The 18,115-nt window shown below is 54.6% G+C and overlaps 1 protein-coding gene across 1 annotated transcript in view; it reads left to right on the plus strand.

Moving 5' to 3' along the window:
* The window catches only part of MYO18B (myosin XVIIIB), a 227,280-nt gene that overhangs the window by 22,836 nt on the left and 186,329 nt on the right, over positions 1-18,115 (plus strand). Inside the window, exon 11 of the mRNA XM_068989910.1 lies at positions 5,143-5,287. Coding sequence (XP_068846011.1) covers positions 5,143-5,287 — 145 coding nt within the window. The remainder of the gene's footprint in view (positions 1-5,142; positions 5,288-18,115) is intronic.

Consider the following 18,115-nt stretch of genomic DNA (forward strand, 5'->3'; position numbering starts at 1 on the left):
TATTAGCACTGTACTCACCGTACGCTGGAAATGTCCTGGGAGGGTAGATCTTCAGCGATCTCACCGCACGCCAAGAAACGGTGACTGTGAGGTGGTGGAGGCATGCGTTAACTTCACTGTGGCAACGACTTCACAACCTGTACATGCATCACACCCTCATATCGCACACCTGGAAACAGACCGTGCTCATTTGTCAGTTATGACTCACAAAAGCTGGAAGCACTACAGGATGGCCAGGTAAATTAGAGTTTCAGAGAAACATTGATTTTTCTTTTTAACTCGTGTCCTGAATGTTGCACGGGCAGTCCTGGAGGACTGAAGTCATATCAGAGAAGGCTGCCTGGAGGAGGTGAGCATGAGCTGATCTTGTACTGAGAGAGAGAAGTGAGTCGGGTGCAGGGAGGCCAGCCTTCCTGAGCCCCTGATGCAGAGGTGACGGTGGGCGAGAGGCAGGCAGGCAGTAGAGTGCAGGGTGAGCGTGTGAGATGGGGGGCTGTCAGCTGGAGCAGGGCCCGGGGGGAGCGGCCCCCTGGGGCTGCTCCTGCTCACAGACTGCCAGCGTCCCCTCCCGGCCCCATGCAGTGCCACCCACCCCACCCCGCCCCCACCACCGCCCACCACATCTCAGCTCTGAAATGGAACTTGTTTGAGATCTGCTGGGGCACCAGGACACATTTGAAATCACAAAGCTTTCATATTATTTTCTTCTTCTCTGTAATTTATTTTTCCACAACCTAGGCTGATTTTTAAAAAAATAAGCACCGGCAGCAGCAGTCATCATCATCATAATAATAGTAATAATCCTGGCCTCCCAGCAGTTTGCTTCTGGCTGTCAGCAGCCAGGCTTCGGCCCACGGCACATTTATTTTTTATGACCCAGGCATCAACTGTGGAGGAATGTGCTCCAGACAGAAGGTTGGGGACTGTGGTGCTCCTGCCAGGGGCTCTGCCCGGAGGTTTCTCTTACTTAATCCTCGTAAGGCCCCTTTGACACAAGGGATTATGATCACATCTGTTTTTCAGGAGTAACCAGGCTCAGAGAGGTGAAGCTACTTGCCCAAGGGCACATAGCTTTTAAGTGGCAGAGGCAGGGCTGGAATCCAGGTCGCCATTCTTGTTGTTCAGTCACTGAGTCAGGTCTGACTGTGCAACCCTACGGACTGCAATGGGCCAGGCTTCCCTGTCCTTCACTATCTCCCGGAGTTTGCTCAAGTTCATGCCTGTTGAATCCAGGTTGGCCTGACTCCAAACTGGCACTCGTGTGTCCCATGACATCGCCTCAGATCTGTTCCCTTGCTGAAGGCCGTGTGTGTTCTGGGATGTGACCTGCTGTGCACCCCTGAGCCACTTCTCCTCTGTCAGCTTCAGTTTCTCCCTTGTGGAGTGGGTAGGGCAGCACCCAGCTCCTGGGTCTGCTCCTAGGGTTGGGACTGAATAGAGAATCTAAGGTGTGGTGACTCTGCCCGTCCCCATCATGTGGCCTTGGGCACATGTCTCACCCTCTCTGAGCCTCAGTTTCCTCCTCTGACAGTTGGAGAGACTGAGGCTGCCTGGCAGGGTAAAAGCTCCTAGGGCAGCCCTTCTCTCCTCCCTCCTTACATGCGCTTTCGGCACGTGGAGAGGACGCAGACTCTGCAGTGTTGAGATACCAGGAGCCCCGGCTGGACGGACCCATCCTGCCCTCCCTGTGGTCTCCGTCAGGTTCACCCCCTGTTCAGGCACTGATGTTTCTTTTGCAGATGAAGTGAGGCTGTGTTCAGTGTTTCCCTCCAGAGCCGCTCCGGATCCAGGGGTGGAGGGGTGGGGACCCTCCTGGGTTGGTGGGGTGTGGAGACACGGGGGAGCCCACCCTGGCCCTGGAGGAGGGCGTGTGGTGCACACCCCCGTGAAGCGAGGGAGACCCAGGCTCCACCTGGTGCTTGTCCCCAGGGGACTGAGTTGCAGGCTCTCAGGGCCTCCCCCAGAGAGCAGCGCCCGGCTGCAGACCTCGGGTCCCCGCTGCCCCAGGCCCCGTGAGAGAGGCCTGCACGTCCATCTTCGGGGTACTTGGCGCCCAGCACGCCCTGTCCTCCACCATGCCCTTCCGCTAGGACACCTTGCCTCCCCACCCAGCACCCACTTCTCCCAGCTGATTCTGTTTGCTCTGTTCACCACTTCTTTCCAACGTCGGCTCTGCACCTCTCCCCAGGCCCAGCACCCACCCTGTGCCGTCGTCTGCCTGTCTCCACTCCTTGGACCAGGAGCCCCCCAGGACAGGCCGCGGCGATCTGCCTGCCGGGGCTGCTGGACAGCAGTGGAAGAGGCGTCCCTGGAAGACTGGACAGCCTGGGCAAAGGCGTGGGCTTGAGCTGGGATTTACGGAGCACCACTGTGTGCTGGACACCATGCTGGTGCTTTACCAGGCCCTCATTTAGTCCTCACAGTGACCTAGGAGCAGGGTTGGCAGTTGTTTCCGTCCACGTAGTGGAAACTGAGCCTGCAATGCAAGGGCAAGAGGCTGTGCTGCCACGCTTCTGGGGCACAGAGCTGGGGGCGTGTGTCATTCTGTCCGCTCCCAGGTCCGGGTCTGGCCTTGGCATGGTCAGAGCCTCCCGGTGCTCTCAGCATAGCCTGGTTGAATGTGCAGAGAACATCTTGGCTTTTATTCTTCTAAGTGACACGCCATCTTGGGTTGACCTTGAGTCTGATTGCATCGGACAAACCCTGGGCACCTTCTGAGTTGGCTTTAATTTTTTTTACTGATTTTTCTCTCTCCATTTGAGCCATACAGTCAAGTGTACAAAAGCACTAATTTTCAGTGTACCACTCAGCTATGGTTATATCCTTACACACAGCAGCAACCCCACCCTGGATCACCATCTAAAACATTCCTCATTCCAGCAAAGGCTCCCTGGAGCCCCCACTGGGTCAGAACCATCCTTCCCACCCACCTCATCCTCCTGACTTCTCTTCCCAGAGGGCTCAGACTCACAGGTGGCGTGGCATTTTGTATGTGGCTCCTGTGACTCATGTGGGGCTCACGCACGTGCTCGCATGACCAGTGATGTGACCTTTCTCCTGGCTGTGCGGTGCTCCACCACTCCGGCCCGCCTGGACCACCTGCTCTGTATCCAGCCTCCTCTCGGTAGACTTTCTGGCTGTGAGTTGGTCTGTCACACCGCCCTGCCTGATTTCCGTTTCCTTGATTTTGAGGAAGGACTGGCTCTTTGTCAGGGCGTTGTGCAGAGGTGTCTGGCTCCCTGGAAGCTGAGGGAGCAGTCAGCCTCCTCCTGATCCTAACTGTCTCAGATCAGAAGCACATACATTCAGCCCTCTGCCCCTGGGGGAGGCGGGGAGCAGAGGAGAAGATGCGTGCCAGCTGCAGTGGAAGTTTGCTAATTCTTCTGTTCGTGTGAGCTAAGTGGCAGATGATGGAGTCTGCCTCTAATTGAAAGTCAGATGCTCGTGGCTGACAGTGGGAGCTGTAATAAATGTGTCGCCACTGTCCTTTTGGTGTCCTTTCTCTGCTACTTTGAAATCTCATAAATAACCAAGAGCACGTTGGTAAGATGCCTTCCCTTCCTCCGATTGCTCCAGCGGAGCAGCTGTGGTTGCTAGGTTGAGTTCCTGGTTGCTAGGGATTTTGTGGTCCTGTGGTGGCCCAGAAATATGATGGATCAGTGGAACATGCTTTTGCTATTAATTGAAACATTCCTATAGCACATCCCTCAATGTCACTGTGTGCTTTGACGTCGTCCCAATTGGTCGATGATCCTTGCAGGTTTCTTTCCCAGTTAGAAGAAGTGGCTTGAGTGGAGGGGACAAGTGGCCTGGGCGGGGAGTCAGCAAAACCCGATTCTTACCCTGAATCTGGTACTAATTTGCTGTGAGACTTGGGGCAAGCATTGTCCCCTCCCTGAATCCCTAAGATCCAAGGACTTGCCAGCTTTGACAGCTTACGGTTCATCACCCAAGCTCTGTGAGCAGGCCAGGTGCACGTTAGTTCCCCGTTATCTGCTGGAAGATGATCTGCAAAAGAATTCTGACCGTCAGGCTCACTGCCTTTCCACCCAGCAGGCTTCAGGGGTGGAGTCTCCTTGGCCAAATGCTGTGTGTGTGTGCAGGAGTTTCAGACTGATTTTAATATTCAATCAGACATAATTGGGACCGTAAATCTGGGAAAGAAAAAGCGATACTCTGCAACCCATAAGCATCTGATCATACCATTTTCTCTTCTCTCCTGCTGAAAAATCTCTGGTGGTTGCCTGCCGCTTGCCCTGGGGATGGCAGACAGGATCTGTCTCAGTTGCTGAGGCAGGTCAGTTAGTGGGGGCCGCAAGAGGGAGTGTCCTGAAGAGAGTCTGGACCACTGTGGGATCTTCATTGATTGATGATGTCTGCTTCAGGTCTAGGAATGGAAACATGGGTGTATTTTTGTCTGTTGTGGCTGGAGTTTTAAGCCTGTGCCCTTTAACATGGGGTTTGAGGCCTTCTCTGTCGGCACCGGCCAGCTTCTCATGCGTGTCTCTACCCCTCCTCTGTCTGCCCCACTCCAGAAATCCCTGTTCCCTGGCCGTGTTCAGGTGACTGCCTGTTCTCTCCAGAGTCCTCCTTTGTTCTCCTTGTCCCCCCGCCCACCAGGCCTCTGTTCTGTCAAATTGGTCAGCTCTGCCTATTTGCCATTCAGATTTCATTCACAATTTTGTCTCATCTTCTGTGACAGTCTCTTTGACTCTCTTGGGCAGGATTAATCAGCCTGGCCCTCCTCTGAGATCCCATAGTCCCCCGCTTAGCCTGTCTCACAGTTAGTTGTTTTTACATCTCTTTCCACTTCTACCTTGAAAGGTCCTCAGAGTCAAGTTCTGGATTTCGCTCATCTCTGCCTCCCCAGAGTCCAGCACAGTGCAGAGCCTCAATAAATCTTATTGAATGAACACATGAACGAATGAAAATCACACGCTATCCGAAGTCAGACAAATGATTTTTATAACTTTCCCAGCAGTCTGAGTTCCGTGTGTCGATACTCCCCAGCTAATCGTGGGTAATTTACTGTGGTCATAAAATGTCCACACATTCCCCTGAGACCGAGCCCCGCTTCCCGCTGTGAGCTTGCATTTCCCACCGTGATGGTCTGTTTATCTCCCTCTCTCCCCTTGTTCTCAGCCTGAAGACAAGCAGAGGGCAGCGGCCGCCTTTGCCCAGCTCCAGGGCGCCATGGAGACGCTGGGCATTTCAGACGGAGAGCAGAGGGCCATTTGGCGGGTGCTGGCAGCCATCTACCACCTGGGCGCAGCGGGGGCCTGCAAAGGTAGGTGCTTCCCAGCCGAGCTCACCTGGACTGCCAGCTGTCTCCACTGACGGGTGCCTGACAAGGCCCTTCTGTCTGTGAGGTGGGACGGTGTCAGTGTGTCGTCTTCTGTGTCTCTGGGGCTGCTCTCTGCTCGGCTACAGAAGCAGGCATGCTGGGAAGGAAGCAGAGCTGATTTTCAAGTAAGCCTCGTAGCCTAGCACTGTCCAGTGGGACTTCTGCGATGCCTGGGAGCTCCTCTTCCAGTAGGGTGGCCGCTCGCTGCTTGTGGCCGTTGAGCATTTGACCTGTAGCTGGTGCAGCTGAGGAATGTTTTCATTGTATTAAATTCTCATTAACATACATTTACATAGCCGCATGTAGCTAGTAGCCACTGTGCCGCAAAGAGACGCCCTGGAACAGGCGAGAGAAGGCTGGGTCCACGCACTGAAGGTGACGTGTTTCTGTCTAGACATCTTGGAGAGGCTCCCGCTGTGTATGCTGAGCCGACCCAGCTGTCCTTCTCCTCCCAGACTTGCTTCCGTCCGGAACGGTCTGTGTGCTGACTGTCCTCCTTCCCGTTGGTCTCCTCCCAAGGGGGAGAACCCCAAAGGGGTGCTGACTGCCCCTGCCCCTCCAGTCATTCCCCTTTCCCTGTAGCTACTCTCGTGATAGCATTCCTGTCCTGACTTCTCTGTCCTTTATTCTCACCTTAGACTAAGAGTTTGATAGTCTTTTTTTTCTCCTGGGTTATCGCAGTAGCCTCACTGCCGATGCCTTCGCTCCTCCCTTGTTGTGAGCACTGGGCTCCTTTCTAGAACACAGACCTGTGGTACTGTTCCCTGCTTAGAATCCTCCCGAGGCTCTCCCTTGGCCGCTCCGTCGAGTAAAATCCCTTGGCTTGGCATTCAAGGCTCCTCGCCTCCCTCACCAGGATCCTCTCCCCACCACACTCGTCCCTGTGAAAGGTCCCAAGGAGATGGTCAGTATCCAGAGCAGTGCAGCTCCTGCCTTCGTGGGGCTTATGGTGCCCTGTGTTATGACCGTGTCCTTGTCTAGCTCTTTCCTCTAGAGAGTGTCTTCCTTTGGGCCGAGAACATCCAGTTGGGACAGGCTTGTGGAGTGGACACAGGCGTGCACTGTGCCTGTCCTCTGGAGCTGTGTGCTGACACTGGCAGGTGTTGGGCCCTTCCCCTGGGGGCAGCGGACTTCTTTGGAACATGGCGGCACATGGTTTCTCCACCACCATCCCCCTGGGCCCTGTGGCCTGTCCTTTTGATTATCATATTCTTGAGCCTCATGTACTGGTGCGCTGATTTGATTTTGGATATTTCTAGGGGTTATGCTGAGTCAGAAATAGGTAAGGTGGCAATTCCACAGTTGGTTCAGGCCAAGGGCAGGCATGCCTGACTGTACAAACATGGAGAAAACAACTGCCACTTGCCTTTTCCAAAAATCAGCCACGGGGCGTGCTCTGGGTCCTGATTGTCTGCAAATCAGACAGCTTTGTAAACAGACTGGGGTGAGGGATGCCACTGCGCAGTTCAGACCTGAAGAGCTGTTGAAGATTTAGAGTTGGGGCACAGGCATCTGTAGGTTGAAGGGGGTGTGGAAGGAAACAGACCTGTTTTACAGAACGGAAGACTGAGGCTCCGAAGGTCCAGGTGCGGTAAACCCCAGGGTATGGGCCCTTGAGTGAGGCAGATGTGAGTTAAAAAGCAAACTTCTCCAAGCTTCAGAGGCTTCTCTTTCAATGGGCTAAGACTGGGGTTGGTGTGAGGATTGAATGGAATAAGAAAGAGAAAGTTATACTAAGCTGGGCTCCCCTGAGGCAGACCCTGAGATGAAGACTTGGGTGCAGTAGGTTTTGGGGGAGGGGATATCAGGAGGAACCAAGAGAGGAGTGAAGGAAGGAAAGGTGGGTGATGCTGCGGAGTTAAGGTGTGAATTAGGGGCTTCCCTGGTGGTCCAGTGGCTAAGACTCCAAGCTCCTAAGGCAGGGTGTCTGGGTTCAGTGTCTGCTCAGGGAACTAAATCCTGCATGTCTCAACTAAAAGACCCATCATGCCTCTACTAAAGACCCCAAATGCTGCAGCTGAAGACCCTGCATGCAGCAATGAAGATCGAGGATCCCTTGTGCCATAACTAGGAGCCAGGGCAACCAAATAAACATATTAACCATTTTTATAAGTAAATAAAAATAAAATTTCAAGTGGACTAACTCTGGGAAGTGAGGGACCTCTGGAAACCTCTGAAGAGCATGTCTCCCCATTGTGTATTACCCGAGGGGCGAGGGAGCCAGGATGTTGATCTACCACCACCACCACCTGCTTCTGCCTGCTTGAAAGTTGCTCCCGGGCATGTTACCCCTGCCCCTCCAGCCTGCCCCATGCCTGAGCTGAGCATGTTCAAGTAGCCAGGAAAGCAGAGGGGTGCAGGCAGGTGCCTGCAGTGACGGACCGGGGACATGTATGGGGTGGTAGATACGGAGTGAGGCGCCGGGGGTGGTGGACAGGTGGTTCATGATTCCGGCTCAGGGCAGTCCTTAAGCAGATTGTGCTGTTGAGCCTGGGTTAGCTGATTCTCCAGGGTGTCACAGCCATGGGCCTCTCGGCTGCACTCAACTCAGACAGGCTGGTTCCCTCCCTCCCGGCACTCAGCAAAGCCTAGGGAGAGGGCAAGACAGGGGTCCCTCTGTCACACTGGAGCCCGCTCTGCCTCTGATGCCACAGGACAGAGGCTGAGGGAGCCCCTGGTCTATTAAGCTGCCACCAGAGAAGTCTGATGCCTGACTCTTATCTCCCTGGGGCTCACGGGGCACCCCCTCTGATGTGGGCTCGGAACTCATACCTGTAACAATAAAAGAGAAAGTCACTTATAAATATTTTATTAATACATGATTATGGCAATAACTCCTGCCAGCCTCCCCCATCCCACCTTATAAATTATTTTAAGAGGAGCTGCCGTCAGTCTGCCTGGGAGGCCTGCCCGGTGATTTACTTACAATATATTCTGCTTTGGAAGATTTCATAATAGGTTGCTCTGAAATCAGCTATTAAGAATTTCAAAGTTGTATATAAATGTCTTGACTTTGTGTCATAACAGATCATTTTGAAATATATTAAGAATCATTTCCATTAATCAGGTTTTTTTCCCCCATTAAAATGATGCTCTCCTCCCAGCACAACTGACTTCCTTAACTTGTTTTGAAAGTCCTGATTCTGTTTTTAAAAACCGTATCTGTCCCTGTGGGGAGATTTCAGGCCTTATAACTGGGCTCGGGATTTTTGAACTGTGATGGCAGTAATGACAACTGCCACTAATATTGGTTTAGCGTTTGCTGCTTTCAGAAGTGCCTGTGCCTCTTGTGACTTTTGATGTGATTTGGTTCATTTAATAACCCGTTAAGGAGAAGGCGATGGCACCCCACTCCAGTGCTCTTGCCTGGAAAACCCCATGGACGGAGGAGCCTGGTAGGCTACAGTCCATGGGGTCGCTAAGAGTCAGACATGACTGAGCGACTTCACTTTCACTGTTCACTTTCATGCACTGAAGAAGGAAATGGCAACCCACTCCAGTGTTCTTGCCTGGAGAATCCCAGGGATGGAGGAGCCTGGTGGGCTGCCGTCTATGGGGTCACACAGAGTTGGACACGACTGAAGTGACTTAGCAGCAGCAGCAGCAGCAAGGAAAGATAGCGCAGTGGGAAAGAGTCAGCCTCCTGGCTTGGCTTCTCTGAACCTCAGTTTCCTCCCCAGTAAAATGGGGTGGTGATGGCAGCCACTTTGTAGGCTTGTCGTGAGGGTTAAATGAGTTGGTGCCAACGCTGAGAGCACAGGACTTGGTGCACAGTGAGGAGCTTTGTAAGAGGAGCAGTGTAGTTCACCTGGCCTCCGACAGCTGGTGTATTCCAGAATGAGGTCTCCCTGCCCTAGACTTTGCATAGGCTGGTTGGGTCATTCCTTGATGAAGAAGTGACCTGTTTTCCCAGGCCTCATGCTTACAGATGTGATGTCGCTGCACAACCTTGGAGCAGCCTGGGAGGAGCTAGAACTGTAAGATACCCATCTTACAGATGAGGAGACCGAGGTCTGCCAGAGAGGTTCATCCTTATCGCCCAGGGCACGCAGCTAAAGCCAGAGCTGGGATTTGGACCCAGTCTGTCCAGGCGCTGAGCCCAGCCTCTGGGACCACATCCGCTGCCTCCCTGGCCCCATGTGCCGTTCCACACATGGGACACCTCTGTCCTCTCAGGGTCCCAGGTCTTCTCTGGGGCACCCTGAGCTATTTTACTCATGACAGTTCTGACACCAGAGGTGTGGGCTTTTACTCACACCAGGCAATCCTCTGACTCTCTGGACACCAGCTGAGTGTCCTACGATTTAATCCACTCCCGACGCTGAGTTCGTGTAGGTCAAGGGCTCAGTCCCACAAGACCGCACCACCTCAGACATGGGTCACAGACCCCTCCTCAAGTTGGTAACTTGCTGGAATGGCTCACAAAAGTTAAGAGGGTGCTTGACTTACCAGCATCCGCTATAAAGCACACAGCTCAGGAACACCCATGTGAAAGAGACGCATGGGGCAGGCAGCAGAAGGGGCTTCCATCCTCACTGTGTGTGAGCCTCCCAGCACCCTGGAAGCTCTCTGAGCCCCCTCGTTGGGGGTTTTCTGGAGGTTTCATTCAGTTCAGTTCAGTCACTCAGTCATGTCCAACTCTTTGGGACCCCATGAGTTGTAGCACAGCAGGCTTCCCTGTCCATCACCAAGTCCCAGAGTTCACTCAAACTCACAGCTATCGAGTCAGTGATGCCATCCAGCCATCTCATCCTCTGTCATCCCCTTCTCCTGCCCCCAGTCCCTCCCAGCATCAGAGTCTTTTCCAATGAGTCAACTCTTCACATGTGGTGGCCAAAGTATTGGAGTTTCAGCTTCAGCATCATTCCTTCCCAAGAATACCCAGGACTGGTCTCCTTTGGAATGGACTGGTTGGATCTCCTTGCAATCCAAGGGACTCTCAAGAGTCTTCTCCAACACCACAGCTCAGAAGCATCCACTTCATTACATGGGTGTAATTGATTAAATCATTGGCCCTTGGTGATTCACTCCATCTCCAGCCTCTTCTCTCCCCTCCCTGGAGGGAATGGAACTGAAAGTTCCCAGTTTCTAGTCATGCCTGGGTCTTTCGGGTGATTAGCCCCTGTCCTGACACTGTCTAGGGTCCCCCAGCCACTGGTCGTCTCCTTAACAGACAAAAGACACCATCACCTTTTCAGAGATTCCAAGGGTTTTAGGAGCGGTGTGCCTGGAACTGCAAAGAGCAAAGGCGCATTCATGACAGGTGCCAGCCACAAGCCCTGTGCAGCAGCTCCCAGGCCCAGTGGTCCCGTAAGAGGCCCCTGAGCACGTGTTGGCGGCTTGGTCCCCTCCATGGGGGCCCAGGCCCTCATGTAGCCACGTGGTCCTTGCATACTCGTGGTTCCTGCCCAGTTTGGCTTCTCCCCAGGGAGCCAGTCCCAGCACACTCCTGGGGGCTCGTCTGACCCTCCTTGTTTTGGGGGAGTCCCTTTAAACCTCCCCTGACCCCTGAGTGCCTGCAGGGTGCTGCCACTGTGGCCCTCCCCTACTGCCTCCTCAGTCCCTTCAGCCCCTGTGACGTGGTGTTCTTGACCTCAGGAGGCTGGCTGCCGTGAGACTCTGGGTCACCATCACCAGCAGTGCCCTGGGCAGCATCAGAGAGAACATTTCTCATCAGAATGTGGTGGCACAGGGACCCAGGCAGCTCAAAGTCAGCTGGTCCTGGGCTCAGATCTCAGCTCAGCCTCTGTTTAGCTGTGTGTGACCTTGGCCAAGTTCCAGGGCTCACCTGTACATCCTCCTCAAGAGGGAGAGAGGGTGGCGGAGAGCTGTCTAGGGTCTCACCCATGGCCGAGGTGCTAGAAATGCTGGGGCTCTGGGCCTCCTCCCACGGACAGGCCAGGTGGCTCCCGGCTCAGCCAGTCCGTTGTCAAGAGGCCGCATCCCTCCATCTTTCTGCGCTGCCGCCGCTGCCTCTGTCTCCCGGGCTCACGGTCCCTGATGGAGCCCTTGGGAAGGCAGCGGGAGGGGCCCTGGGGGCTGCCTCGGCATGGCAGGCAGAAAACCCCGGGTGATTTGACACAGGGACGGTTAGCTGTTAACCAAGACTCATGGCCCGGGCCATCCCTCAGGAGCCACCAGGGAACCATGTATCCAACCTCGAGTTTCTTTTCTTTGGCAAAATGTGGCCCATGGAGCAATCAGCCAGCCCCCGTGTGTATTGAATGGCAGCAAACGGATGTTCTCTGGAGCCCACTTGACAAGGAGGCAGGTGGGAAGAAGGGACACCCTGGGCCCTGCAGGGGGTGGAACCAGCCTGTGTGATTTGACCTGTGCCTGTAAAATGGTAAAACCCCACCCGCCTTCTACGTCACTGGTCACAAGACTGCATCCCACCTGGCACATGGGATGTGCCACCAGCCCCAGCACTTGGCTTTGCAGAGCGCTTTGTTATCAGTGGTCTCCACTGCGGCAGTGCCTGCCTGCCCCTGCATGGGCCGGAGTCGGGTTGGGCAGATCCTGAGGCCCATATACTGGGCAGAGAACTCAAGCCTTCAGGGGGTGTGGCTCCTTGCTTTAGGGCACATGGTGACCTCTCGGTGCTAGTGAACAGCAGCTTCAGAGCCAGAGTCCAGTTCTGGACTCTCAGTCCAGTGCTCTTTCCACAGCTTTGATGAAGGTTCTGGGGGCCAAGGACTGTGTGGGGTAGTGGTCAGAGTGGTTAGGAGTGACGCAGACTGGGGCTCGGGAACGTGAGGGTTCTAGCACATGCCAACTCTGTGACTGGGCCAGCGACCGTGCTGCGGAAAAAATCAGCCGCAAGCCCCATGGCTTCAAGTCTCATCTTACCGTCGCCCCAAGCTCCTAGGGGTCTGCAGTATAGGAGGGCCTGGCTGGGCTGTGGTCAGAGGTGGTGACGCAGAAACAGTGGGGGCGGAGTGGCCGGGAGGCCAGGTGCCTCTCTCTCTCTGCTTCTCAGAACTCAGGGCTCTCCCGGGGGCCTCTTTGGGCCTCCTCGTGGCCTGGTGGCTCCACGGAAGCTTCCAGAGACCAGCATGAAAGCTGTTTCCCCTCTTCTCAGTCAGTCACACAGGGTGACTACCGCCACGCTCTGTGTCACAGCTTCAAAGGCCAGCAAGCCTGACAGGTAGGGAGGGAATTCCCACTTGGCAGTGCAGGCTACTGAGGCTCAGAGAGGTTATGTGAGACCGCCAAGGTCAAACAGCATCACCTGGTGCAGCCACAGTTGGAATCAGCCCCTGTCTGCCTCCGCAGCCAGTGCCCCCCTCCTCTGTAAGGCCGCCCACCTGGCCCAGTCCTCCCTTGGCCTGTCCTGGGACCTCCACCTCGCCGCTCAGAGCAGCTTCTCAGGTCCGTCCCAGCCTGCAGTCTCCCTTCATCTGCAAGGTCATCCATGAAGGGAATGCGAGACAGAGGAGCTAGGAATCGAGGCTCCCGACGTGGGCTCGGGGCAGGTGGACCCGTGTGTGTCTTAGTTTGCCATCTGTGACCCTCTTGACCTCTGAGGCTCAGTGTCCTCATCTGAAGATTGGGGATAATTGTGTCACCTCCCCATGTCCTTGGGAGGACTACAGTATTCGTTTTGAATATGTATAGCTCAATGAGAAGGCAATGGCACCCCACTGTAGTACTCTTGCCTGGAAAATCCCATGGACCGAGGAGCCTGGTGGGCTACAGTCCATGGGGTCGCTAAGAGTTGGAGACGACTGAGTGACTTCACTTTTACTTATCACTTTCATGCATTGGAGAAGGAAATGGCAACCCACTCCAGTGTTCTTGCCTTGAGAATCCCAGGGACAGGGGAGCCTGGTGGGCTGCCGTCTATGGGGTCGCACAGAGTCGGACACAACTGAAGCAACTTAGCAGCAGCAGCAGCAGCAGCATGACCCTTGTTATTATTGCTGTTATTATTAATGGAAAATCTGTTCCCTGTTGCAGTATCTCCCCTCAAAGCCTGAGTCTGCCACGCTGGCTTGGGCTGATCTTCAATCCTCTCCAATCCCTGTGGCCCCATAGCTGTAAGAGATGACACACATCCGCCCTGGAAAGTCTGAGACGCTGTCACTCTGCCCGCTGTCCCTCGTGACTCCATAAAATGACAGTAATGTTCAGAATCTAGAGTATAATAACCAGGATGGGTGGTGTCTGCCCTGATGGCTGAGTTGCCTGCTTTCCTTCGGCTCTAAAGGCTGATGGGAGGTTTAACTTATCTGTCAATCACTGAATTTATCAGTCTGCTTGTCACTGACCCCACTGCCTGACATACAACACACTCAGGCCCATGTATAAACCAAGGGCAGGCCCCGTAATGGGATGATGGAGGGAGGCTGCCGATAGGCCACCACTCCTGCCTGCCCTGATAAAGGTGGCAGACCCCGAAGAGATGGGGCTGTAACTTGGGGAGCCCCGAGGGGCCCACAGAAAGGAAAGACAATGGCAGCAATGACAAGGGCCCAGCCCCCCACTTTCTACCAGGACCCCCAACATGCAGCAGCCAGGGCAGTCTGTCCTCGGATAGGAGGAGGCAGCCTGACACTTCTCAAGCCCAGGCAGGACCCCAGAAGGCCAAGGGGAGCAGTAATAGCAATGCTGTCAGTGCAAAGCAGTCAGTGTATATTCAAGCACTTGATGCAGACTTTTAACCCTTTTTTTTTATTGTTTTTAAACAACTGCACAAGCAACACCGTAAAGCTGTCTTCTTGTGAAAAATGGAAGCTGTACAAATGAACATAGACTGTCAGAAGCAGGTCGCTCCCCATCCCTTGATCCTCCTGCCCTTGAAACTGACCACTGTTAAGGTGTAAAGGTGACGTTCAGTGCCGCTAACAAGCCAGGACTGACACACAGTTATTAACTGAAGCTCCTGGTTTACCCTGAGGTTCAGCTCAGTGTTGTATCTTCTCTGGGATTTGACAGACGTGTTGGGTCATGTGTCCACCATGACCGTGTGCTCCAGGCTGGTTCCAGTGCCCCAACAGGCTGGCTTTTTTTCTTAACATTCTGGTCGGAAGTCGTCATAGACTCGTCAGTGGTTGGAACAGTAGCAGGTTGAGTCCTCCCCGTGGCCGTAGAAATCCAGTACGCGGCCCGGCCATGTTGCTGTGGTCCCAGCTGCAGGCCACCTCCTCTGGCCCTTGAGATCGAGCGTGAGCTGTGCCTGTGACAGTCGCCCTGGTGGGTGGGTGGGCGCCGTTACTTGCTCAGAAACAGGTTCACAGTGGCCCCGTATCACACGCTTTGCTTCTCCCTGTCTGGGCAGGGTAGACCACGCTGCTGGCGGGACGCTGCGGCGCCGGTCTTCTCTCCACTGGCTGCGGGGCTTGTCCGTGGCACTTCTCCAGCTGATGGGCCTTTGGGCAGTTTCCTGCCTTGGGGGGTTGTAAACAGCAACCCCCCAAGGGCATCCTTGTCTGTAGAGGCGGGGTAGGGCTGGGCGTCCTGGAGGCGTGGTTTCCTGGGCCTGCAGGACCAGAGGGGTGTGTCTGAGGCTGAGTGTTTCCACGAACACAGCGCGATTCCCCACCCTGGGTGTTTGTTCATGCAGGTCTGCTCACAGCACCCTCACATGCCGTGGGGGATGTTGGGCAAGAGTCTGGGCCCCTGGACACCTCGGCCGTTGCTGAGTTCATGCTGCTCCCCCTCCCCCATTCTTGCCCCTCCCCCACGCACCCCTCCCCCCCACTTCTCCCCTTCCTCTCTCTCCACTGCTCCCCATTCCCCATCCTTGCCCCTCCCCTATGCGCCCCCTCCCTCCCACTTCTCCCCTTCCTCTCTCCACTGCTCCCCCTCCCCCATCCTTGCCCCTCCCTCCCCCTCCCCCACACGCCCCTCCCCCCCTCTTCTCCCCTTCCTCTCTCCACTGCTCCCCCTCCCCCACGTGCCCCCTCCCTCCCACTTCTCCCCTTCCTCTCTCTCCACTGCTCCCCCTCCCCATCCTTGCCCCCTCCTCCACACGCCCCCTACCCCCCCCCCCCTTCTCCCCTTCCTCTCTCTCCACTGCTCCCTTCTCCCCTCCTCTCCTGTCTTTACTCTGTGCCTCCAACGGGAAACCCTCGGCACCACCACCCTCACTTTCCAGGACACAATTCCCCTCTGATCCAAGGAGGGAGACCCAGACAGGTGCATTGGAGATGCCAGGAGAAAGTTCTAGACAGGAGACACCCAAAGTTCAGCAAGGTCCGCTCCCCAAGGGGTCCTAGGACCTGAGACCCTGAACCGAATCTCCCAAACTGAGAGGGAGTCAGGGAGGGTGCATCACACAGAAGAGCCCTTGTGAGCAGAGGTGTGGTGGCCCCTTGAGCAAGGCCTGGGGCTTCAGTGTCCCCATCAGCCAGGTGCCAGCTTCAGACCCTGGCACTGGTGCTCTGGGATCAAGAGACGTTTCCCACACAGCCCCAGCACAGCCCTAGCACAGCCACAGCCCTAAGGCCAGTACCCCCTGGGCCCTGTCCTGCGCCCACCCTTCCTCTGCCACAGGCCCCAGCTGGTGGCTTGGCTCCCTGCCCGACAGCTGCCTCAGCCCGGCCTATTCTGGGCCACAGGCAAGGATTTATTCTGCATTTTCTGAGCATATTGAATTCATTCATTAAGCTGGAATAGCTGCTGTGGGATGTAAACAACTATATTTTAAAAAGCCACAAACCCCTGAAGTGGCTGATGCTAGAAGGCATTCCTGTCGCCAGCCCCAGGATTCGGGAGGGAGGTGTGAGGCAGCTGGAACCCCCAAGGGACTGGCTTCAGGTTGGCCGTGCGAAAGCCCTCCCCTCTTTATGACCTCTGTTTCCCATAAGTAATAACAGCAGCTGACATTTATCCCGTGCTTACAAGGGGCAGGTCCTATGCTAAGCTTTGTTCATCTCAGTGATTCCATGGAGTAGGCGCCGTTACCCCATTTTATAGATGAGGAAACTGAGGCTCAGAGAGGAAAAGACTTGCCTAATGACGGTGTATAGACACTCTCTGGGATCTCTTTTAGCCTTGCTCATCAGAGACTCCAGTGAGCTATGGCTCAGTGAAGACTCCCATCATAAAAGCATGTCTCACCCTTCAGAGTCAGAGCATAGCAATACAGCTGACAGCAATGATGACGATGATGATGGAATTATTACCTGTCACTATTTGCTGAGTCTGCTCTCTGCCAGGCATGACTTAAGTGCTTTGCATGGTTATTCCATTTAATCCTTGTAACCCGATATGGTTACAAGCTGAAGCTCCAATACTTTGGCCACCTGATGGGAAGAACTGACTCACTGGAAAAGACCCTGATGCTGGGAAAGATTGAAGGCAGGAGGAGAAGGGGACGACAGAGGATGAGATGGTTGGATGGCATCACCAACTCAATGGACATGAGTTTGAGCAAGTTCTGGGAGCTGGTGTTGGAGAGGGAAGCCTGGTGTGCTGCGGTCCATGGGGTCGCAAAGAGTCGGACATGACTGAACGATATGGAGAATTACACCCTTTTTATGGGTGAGTCAGTGGAGGCTCAGAAAGGCAAAGGAAGTTATCGAAGGTCCTAACTTGGAAAGGGGAGGAGCCCAATTTGGGACCAAGGAGTTCTGTCTTTGAAGATTCCCCCCATTCTATGCCATGTTTTGCTGCGTGGTCCATGGTGTCATGAATACACGGGGGATTAGTAATCACACCTTTTCATGTGGTTCTTGCCCTGATGGGATTAAGCATTTAGCACAGCACCAGGCATGTGGTGAGTACTCTGAAAACACCCGCTGTTTTTCTGGGCTTCCCTTGGACCCCAGCTTCAAAGGAGACAGTGTGATAAGTTGAGGGACCCCTGCTCAGCCTACCTTGCCGAGGGACCCCAGAATATAGAAAGAGCATCGGACTGAGGGCAGCCAGGGCCAGGTTCAGTCCTGGCTTAAACTGTGTGGCCTCAGGCTACTGGTCAGTCACTCACCGGCTACTGGTCCCACCCCTCAAGCCATTGCTCCTGCAGTTCCCCCGGGTGATGAATGATGCCTTCCACCGAGGTCTCCCTGGTGACTCTGCTTCTCAGCTCAGACCAGCTGCCCTGGGGACACTCCCAGGCAGTGTCACATCCAGTGTCTTATTTCATCCTTATAGTGACCCACTGGGAGAGGAGCCACCCCACTGTATGGATGTGGAAACTGAGGCTCAGATGTCCGGCTCGAGATCTCGCAGCCCGGTCTAAAACTGCCATATCTGGTTCTTCCCAAGACCACCCACCACCCCAAAGATGCCATGCCAGTCTTACCCCACCAGCTGCTTGATCAGTTAGTCCAGGAGACCCCTACCCTTGCTCCCTTTCTCCTATCAACTCCTGATGCACAGCAGCAGACTCATGGTACTGAGCAGTCTTGCAGAAGAGTGGCCCATTTGCTTGGTTTAAGCAGATGCTGCTGCTGCTGACTTGTCTAGCAAGCCATTTTTGCCCCGAACACCAGAGTATCCGTAGAGGTCCACTCATTGTCTTTCCAGTTGATGGTGGATTCTGAACAACTCAGCAACGATTTATTGATGGCTTGTTGTCCAGGGCTTATGGGGCTCACTCACTGTGCAGAGGGACAGATGACCTTCTCTAGGATCTGTCCAGGTTTCTGGGGCTGCGTGGCACCCAGGGACAGCAGGAACAGGCAGGAACCCTAACACTCAGGAGGAGCCTTAAAGGTCTGGCCTCTAAGACAGCCCCATTTTCCAGGATCCCAACAGTTGAACCTGACCTGGTATCCCTGGGCAGAAATCTCAGCATGTGGTCATGATTACAAAGGTTGACAT

This window comes from Capricornis sumatraensis, chromosome 17 (assembly GCF_032405125.1).
Source record: "Capricornis sumatraensis isolate serow.1 chromosome 17, serow.2, whole genome shotgun sequence".
NCBI classification, from domain to species: domain Eukaryota; kingdom Metazoa; phylum Chordata; class Mammalia; order Artiodactyla; family Bovidae; genus Capricornis; species Capricornis sumatraensis.